The sequence below is a fragment of the Octopus bimaculoides genome, chromosome 8, assembly GCF_001194135.2.
Source record: "Octopus bimaculoides isolate UCB-OBI-ISO-001 chromosome 8, ASM119413v2, whole genome shotgun sequence".
Classification (NCBI taxonomy): Eukaryota; Metazoa; Mollusca; class Cephalopoda; order Octopoda; family Octopodidae; genus Octopus; species Octopus bimaculoides.
The window spans coordinates 72716215-72724738 of NC_068988.1; the positions used below are offsets into that span (position 1 = coordinate 72716215).

The 8524-nt window shown below is 32.4% G+C and overlaps 1 protein-coding gene across 1 annotated transcript in view; it reads right to left on the reverse strand.

The window, feature by feature from the left end:
- Positions 1–1854: 1854 nt before the first annotated feature.
- Positions 1855–8524, reverse strand: part of LOC106875673 (acyl-CoA-binding protein) — a 19694-nt gene continuing 13024 nt past the window's right edge. The window contains exons 3-5 of the mRNA XM_014923914.2: positions 7505–7567; positions 6109–6194; positions 1855–1961 (exon numbers count right to left, since the gene is read on the reverse strand). Of these exons, the coding sequence (XP_014779400.1) occupies positions 6124–6194; positions 7505–7567 (134 nt within the window). The 3' untranslated portion in view covers positions 1855–1961; positions 6109–6123. The remainder of the gene's footprint in view (positions 1962–6108; positions 6195–7504; positions 7568–8524) is intronic.

The window sequence follows — 8524 nt, forward strand, 5'->3', positions numbered from 1 at the left end:
TATTCACTTCATTTCTTACTAGCCCTCACACAACTTTAGCACCCAAAGCCCACATCTCACTATCATGTAACATCACAATTCGTACAAAAGCGTCAATCAAGCTAGCTTTTACTTAAAATGAACCTCGTTACCAGCAGAGGTAATAGCTCCCTAACCTTTCTTCTTGGTTCTTACTCCAGCAACAGAACTCATCTCCATTGTTTTTAAGTCATCTAGGTAAGAGAAGCTATCAACTAATTCTATGGGATATTCCTAACATTTGAAGGAACTTCAAAAGTGTTCTCACTGCTAACTACTTCCATGCCTATGCATACAAAATATTCCTTCTCTGTTAGTCTGCTTGTGATCTCACTACATTTAGTATATCATATGGAATCATTCTTATTTTATTTCTACATACTGAGCAGGGCACTTTCCATGTAGTTATAGAGTTCTGTCTTCTCTATTAATTAAAACTTGATTCAGTTAACTTTGAAACCTCTTGATTCCAGGTTTTACTACCATGTTTAGAATTCTTCAAGTCAACAGATTCAGTCACAAGCCTATAGCCTTCTTCCCTAGGCCAATGACATACAATTCTTGTTATCGCTTGAAAAGCTATAACCAGGAAGCAGAGGGAAAACCAGGTTCCAATACACACTAAATTCCTTGCTGAACTCATTGCCCTCTCTCACTTTGCTAATGGCATCTCAATAAATGACAACTCCCACACCTAGTTTCCTCAACAACTATGTGTGGCACCCTGTCAAGGCTTCCTTCAATTTGAGTGGCTTGTTCCTTGCAGTTGTCTGACTGTGAAGAGGGTGCCAGTAGCACTATTTCTTGACACATGCTTTCAAAACTTATCCATCTGCTTCATGCATCCATAGCTGCTTCTTTCTAGAACATTCCTTCTGTTGAGTAGTCTCTTTTTCTCCTATGCATCCTCAACAGTCAATAATAATGTTTCCAAGTCATTTTCTTCAGAGTGTCAGTGAGCTGCTGTCATTCTGAACAGACTTTTCCCCAACATCTCAATTCATATTGACACACTGCTTTGCAATCCAGAACACTTTAAATCTCTGATCAAATAACATAAGTAAACATCTTACTTCCTGCTTCTTGTCATGCTCTATATACCAGCTGTCTGCTGTATGATATTCTAATTTCTAGATGCCTGATACCAGGCCTGTCCTTTGGCTTTTACAGTTCTCTCTACTGTTACCATTCAACCACCACATCACCTTCTGTCTGGCTAGTACTTTGTTCCAACCACAGATGATCTGGTCTCTTGAAAGTTCTAGTTCTTAAGAGACAACCTGTTGTCTTTATGTTATTACTCACTATATCCACTTTCTCAACATAATAGTCACCTAGACCTTCTCTGAACCTATGGCTAGCAGTATCTTTTAGTTGTATTGCAACTGGTTAGGTTATTTGCATCACAGATTTCCAAGAGCCTAGATCGACTTTTCATTCCTCATGAATAACCTCTTGTACATGAAAATTTAAACTATAGTGTTACCCAACATATCCTTTAGAGTCATTGTTGTTCATTACTGATGTGATCTGTAAATGGCTTCATAGAAATAGCACTTTATACCAAATCTGTGCAACCCATGGACAGACAGTGTATTCCAGATTAGTCTAACCCAAACCAGCATAGAAAAAAACTGAGAAATTGATGATTTTTATCTGCACTATTTCAAAATGATTATGTACTATTAGTACAAGCACATCAAAGTTTGGGTGTTTTTGAATTTGCTCAGGGGTAATTATTTCTCCCAGAACAGGATATTACAAGTAAAAGATTTCAACTATTTCAATGAACAAAACATAGCTACAATGAAGCAAGAAATTGAATAAGTCAAAACAGAAAATTATAGAAATTATTTTAATTTTAAGAAAAAAATTAATTTAGCAACAGATGTTCATAATGGCTGCAGATGTGAAAGGAATCAAATCCTGGCTCTATCAGGTCACTGAAAGAAAAACAGAAATAAATAGAATTTAGAATATTCCTCAAAATTAATCGATAGATATATACTGCTTACTGTATTTTGGAAAAAGTGTCCATGTGTTAAAAAAGTAACTAACTTCACTTATTAGACAACCATGTTTGCACTAAGATAACTAATCTCTTCAAGAATATACTTTTACATGTCTAATAAAATTCACATATTTTTGTTATAGAATTTTAATAAAACCATTATTAATTTGCAGTCTGTGTTTTACATAAACTAGTTCAGTCTTCTTTACTATAGATAAGCTTTAGGAATGACAGCCATGTTAAAAGTCTTATACTAAATATGCTCATAGAGCAGTGGACACTAACCTAACACATCAGATGAAAAATAACATTCAATTTATTAGTCATCCCTCTAACAAAATACAATATATTTAAGGAATAACTATTCAATGAAGAGTTAAAATATCTACAAAATCCTGAAAAGGATTTTTATAAATCATATTATTGAAGAATTACTCCGGCATGGGAATGTCAATTTGAAATTAAAATATCTAGAAACAATGTCAAATGGTCCCAATTATTGAGAAGGTTAAGAGTGGCTGTACTAATTACAACTGAAATAGGTAAGAACAAAGTTTTGATGGGATTCAAAGAGGCCAAAATAATATGTGTACTAACAAGACAAGGTTAAGTTGATTCAGCATGTGTGTTGTATTGTAACCTGCATAAATAATATCAGATAAAATTTACTAAATAACACAAGGTGATAATAAAATAATTTAACTAAGCAAATAGTGAACCACTTTCAGAGAGATGATCAAATTTTTAATCTGAAACTGAAATACAACTACAATAAAAAAAAAAATCTAAATCAATAAAAATAGTTCCAAATTTTTCTTTATTGAATTTCAATTTCATGTTCTACCACACCTTCCTCAATTTTGGAGAATAAAAACTTTTTTTTAATTAGAAATTTCAACCAAAGAAACTAAATAAAGCTACAGTCAAAATATTATCTATGAATTTGATTGCTATTGCTATATAGCCCTGATGAGCCTTACTTAAGAAAGTATCTAAATAAAGGTCGTTCATTTAATGCTGGAGGAGTGTGACACCTTGATTTGATGTATCAGATATGTTATAATGTAAAAAGTAATATTTATCCCCACTTAAAAGTGGACGTTGTGTTAGAACAGAGAATACTGCAATAGTTATCATGAGAGAACTTCTCATAAGCTTGTGGTGCATATAAGCACTCGTGTTTGCATCACCAGCAGGAGATAATCATCTGCCATCGCTTCCGGGACTATCAGATCACATTATTTCAGACTTCCTTGGCCTTATTAATAGCCTAATCAGGCAGTAGTGTCTCAAACAGCCAGTGGCCTTATTAAAATATAATTAATAACGACAGTGTATTCTGACCCAAGATCATGTTGTTTAAACATGTAGCAAAACACATCCCAAAGCCAACTTTTCATTTGTGCTTACTTCCCCTATATACAATCTATTTTTCCAATTCCTAAATATTCTTATTAACCTTCCTTAAAGCTGTTCTACCATCATAGTTTGTAGGACAGAATATGGTGCATGCATATTTTGTCAAAGAAAATTTAAATATTAAATATATCAATTTTCTGCAGAAAACTTGGAAAACAGGCTAAGGGAGATAATTCATTCATCAATTTCAACTGGACACGTTTTCATCAGAATAAATTTCAACTAAATTATTTTTTTTTAGTGAAAATTAATACATTCGATGTTTTTCACATATGTGACATCTATGGTTAGAACGAAACACAAAGTGAACCAAACCCAGACCAAAATGAAAAGAAATGAACATTTTATATAATATATTTTTGTTTTGGAAAGTCATTTGAAATTTATCTGTTAAAATGACTGGCACATTTTAGACACATACAATAGTAAATGATTAAATTATATCTTTAAATATGAAATATCTATTCAATGCTTATAAAAAGTTTTTCTTTCTTTTTGTCAGGGGACGAAAAGCAATACCTGTGACTTCTGAGATTGGTGAGAGTAAAGGAGGAAGAAATCATAACATGGGTCACAATAGTATGCAACAGCAGGTCATTATAGCAAGTTGTAATCTTCAGACCCAGTTCATATGCTTTCAGAAGAATGAACTCTACCATCTCGCTTGTTTTCTGTTGTTGTTGTTGTTTTGTTTTGTTTTGTTCTTTCATTTACTTATTTTTTTAATGACAAGATTCCAAGTTTCTATCTATCAAACTTAACTTGAAGCTAATGTAAAAGACACTTGCTCAAGATACCAAGCAATGAAATTAAATCCAGACCCAGTTGATGGCAAAATAAACTTTTTAACCACTAGGCCATAAATACATTAACATTCAAGCTTCTTAGCAACTACAGTTAATATAGCACTAAGTTGTTTGTTATAAAGAAAAGGGCAAATGAGTGAGAAAACGACTTAACATCTATGACCAAGACAGATAATAAATGAAGTAAAGTTTATACAATGTATTCAAAAATGAAGCATCGCTCCAGAATATAACTGATGACTTCTGACTATGCAGTAAATAAACTGTTATGATATAGTTAAACTTCAGGCTGAAAGTTGTCAATGATGTGTGCATGGTTGCATGTACACACAAAGTTGTGCATGCAATTCCTTAACAGCAATATACTGCAACTTGCATCCTTTATAATAATTATTGCATTATCAATCTTTTTTCAATTAGAAGACAAATGTATGAAATAGTTTTAATAATATGCTAAAATTAAGTATTGTACTTAATGGTTCCTCTTAAATACTTAACTAGTACTTATTTTATCAGTCTCTTTTGCCAAACCACTAGATTATGGGAATATAAACACTAACACCAGCGGTGATGAGGGTGGAGTGGGGGACAAAGACACACACATAGATAAATATATACATATATATATCTACGTATATACATATAGTAATGAACAAATGGACAGAAAGACATACTAAATGCACTGAAAGCATAAATAAAGGGAAAACAAACACAGATGGTCACTGACTGAGGTATCAAGAAACTGATGACCTTCTGTGTTTGTTCTCCATTCATCTATGCATTTAGTATATGTCTTTCCATTCATTTGTTTATTACTATACATATTTGACTTCTGAAAATATTAGTCACGTAATGCAACGCACTCCTTATTTTTGACCTGTGTGTGTGTGTGTGTGTGTGTATATGACAGGCTTGTTTTCAGTTTCCATCTATCAAATCCACTCACAAGGCTAAAGACTATAGTAGAAGACACTTGCCCAAGGTGCCATGCAATGGGACTGAACCTAGAACCATGTAGATGGGAAGCAAGCTTCTCACCATACAGGCACACCTCCATCTATATGCCCTTTTATCACAAGAAAGAGATGAAAGAACATGATAATGTTACAAAAATGTGTTTGTAAAGGTTAAACACTGATTTCTTTTGATTAGGTACAAAATTAATATAGGCAAAGACAGGCCATAATCAATGGAAACAGTCCTAATATTACTAATACAAGGTCATAACCAGTTCAAATATGTTTGGAGCATATTCAAGCCATTCTCTGAGTTTTGTCATGGACAAAATTTCTTGCCATAGACAAATGGTGTAAATACACTAAAATTAGCTCACAGCACCACCTGCCCAGACTGGGATGCAAGCATTTTGGAGTGGTTATCTCCTCTTCAGCCAGAGAAACTAGACAGGGGGCGTCTACAAGCTTATCAGAGAGATTATTTTACTGGTACAAATTTTTTTTTCAACCTCGATCAGATATTCAACATGTAAAGGAATGGCATAAAATTCAAGTTTAATTTTCAAAGCCACCTTTACAAAATGTGAAAGCAAATACTTAATAAAATTACTATTCAAATTTAAAAGCTACAAGAAAAATTACTAACCATTTTAAAGAACTATATATATACTAGAAAATTCTAATCAAACTAAATTGAAATAAAAAGAAAAAGTACCTGAATCAAATAAAAACACTGAAGAATACTTCACCAAATTTGAAAGTGGAATAAAAAAAAAACTTCATTTAAATCATTTTCAGACACCCATTACTGATTCCAGTGCACTTTAATAGTTAAATACATAAATTGTACAAAAAATAATTGCATAGACTGTACTTTAAAATTTTAGTTATTACTTACAGAGCTTGTTTAACTTTATCCTTGTTTGGATTTCAACTCTTTAACTTTTTTAATGTACAAGGTCTCTGCTTCTTCTTTTGATGTTCCTAAGAAATTCAAAAGCAGACTAAATGAATACAAAATTAGGTTTAAATAAAAATGATATTTTAATGAAAACATCTAATAAAACGACAGCAAATATTGGGTTGGCAACTAAGTTCCTGTTGTTTTTTTTTAATTTTGGAATCTATTTTTTTCAAGAATTCTATTTTTGAATCATTTTGGAATCTATTTTGTTTTTTTTTGTTTTTTCTTTCTAGTTAATTTTAGTTAATTTTTATTTATTTTCAGATCATTAAAATGGAATGTCAAGTTAAGAAAAATAAGCATTTTTGACACCTTCTTTTTACCTTTAATCAAGGTTCTAAGGCCGCAAAAGCTGCTCGCAACATCAAACGACAAGGGAACTGGCAGAGAAAATGGAATGCTCCCACACTACTATAGAGAAGCATCTTCACTCGATGGGAAAGGTTCATAAGTATGAAGCTTTAAGTGACAACAGCAAAAATCAACGAGCCACAATCTCTGCTGGTTTGCTTGCTTGTCACCACTCAATTCATGCTTTAGATGGCTTCTAAGAAATGATAGCTTTTGTTACCTCGGTGGACGTGAATTTTCCAGAAGTATAATAGCCAGCATAAGAATGTTGTGAAAAAGTTCATAGAGCTATTACCTCTGCTGGCAACCAACAGAATCTCCTTCTGAATGAAGGGCAAGTTAATGCTTGTACAAGAAGTGTGATGTTGCACATGGGTGAAATATGGGCAGTTTATACAGAGCATCAGTGAAGGCTGGAAAGAAATGAGGCAATCAAATTCTGGATTACACTGGATATGTAATACCAGTATACATAAGTGGCAGAGCACAAATGAGTTGAGAGAAAATGGGACATAAGAAGAATCAGACATAGCATGCTAAAAATACTATGCTGGTACAGATAAGTGATATGTATGGAGGATGACAACTGGCTAAAAATGTGAGTTGTAGAAGAAGACACAGGAACAAGTGATGAAGATTGGTGTCAAAAGGCTAACTTCATAAAAAACATGATTAAGAATTACAAGAGACAAGATTCTGTACTGAAGAAGGCCTGTCCAGCCCACGTAAGCATGGAAAACAGTCATGAAGATAATGGTGAAATTATTTTTTCCCATATTATAAAGAACATTTATTTCATATTTATTGTTGAAAATTTCATAGAAATTTTGAGGAAATTTACCACATACAACATTCAATTTTGGTTCATAGCTTTAGAGGCCTACAAAATTAGGATTTTACATGGAACAAGCAGTTTTTTTTTTTTATAAATTCAAATCAATGTCTTTATAACTCCAACACAAATAGTTGATTTATTCACCTTTTCTATCATTCCAAGCATTCCATTTAGCCTTAGCTTTCATGTCCAAAATGCCAGGTTTTTCTGCAAGAAAAAAGAAAATAATAAAGAAAAATTGGTTATTGAAGAAAGCATAAATCTGTCTAGTTTGATACAATATTATAAAACATTACAAATTTATTTATATTTCATCCAAAGTTTATTAACAATTTCAAAATTTGATTTCTTGAAGGTAAAATAAAACCTAAAACTCTTATTTTAAAAATTTCACAGAAGATACCTGCCTTATGGATAAAATTGAGTAGATGAAAACTGTTACAAAGTGACATACTGATTATGCCCCAGGAGTACAGCAAGTGTAGAAGTGCGTACTCTACCACATATACTAACATTCAACAAGTAAGGAATTTGGTTAATCAGATGAATACAATATTCAGCAGTGAAACTAACAAAAGATGGGTTTATTTTATATATGTGCGTGTGTACAAATTTCCAATTCCCTTTCGTCACCTTTTCCTTGCTCTACAACTCATCTTCCATATTTTTACTTAAATTTCTCAACACTTCTCATTTCTTCAAAAAGAATTCCAACTGAAATGTCAGAACTGACTTTTCATGCCAAAAAGAATCTTATTCTATTTTTGCAGTTGTACATTCATCATATGCTTCATTCATTCAGCCAACCATTTGGTTAAAGAGTTCTTTGAACAACCACATAGTTCTGAGTTCCATCCTATAGTACACCAACATTGACAAGTGTCTCCTACTGTAAGCTCACATTAACCAAGGCCTTGCAGTTGAAATTTGGTAGATGGAAGCTAGGAGAAAGCCCATTACAAGTATGTGTGTGTATGTATATATATATATACTTTCCGTATTCCCGAGCGTCATACTAATATATACTTTTGTTATTTACACCACCTGTCCTCGTCTGTTGTTATTATTTGTATATTCTCCCATATATATATATATATATATATATATATATATATATAAGTGTATAATTGGGTTATCAGATAAATTTATTCACTTCTTTCCAAT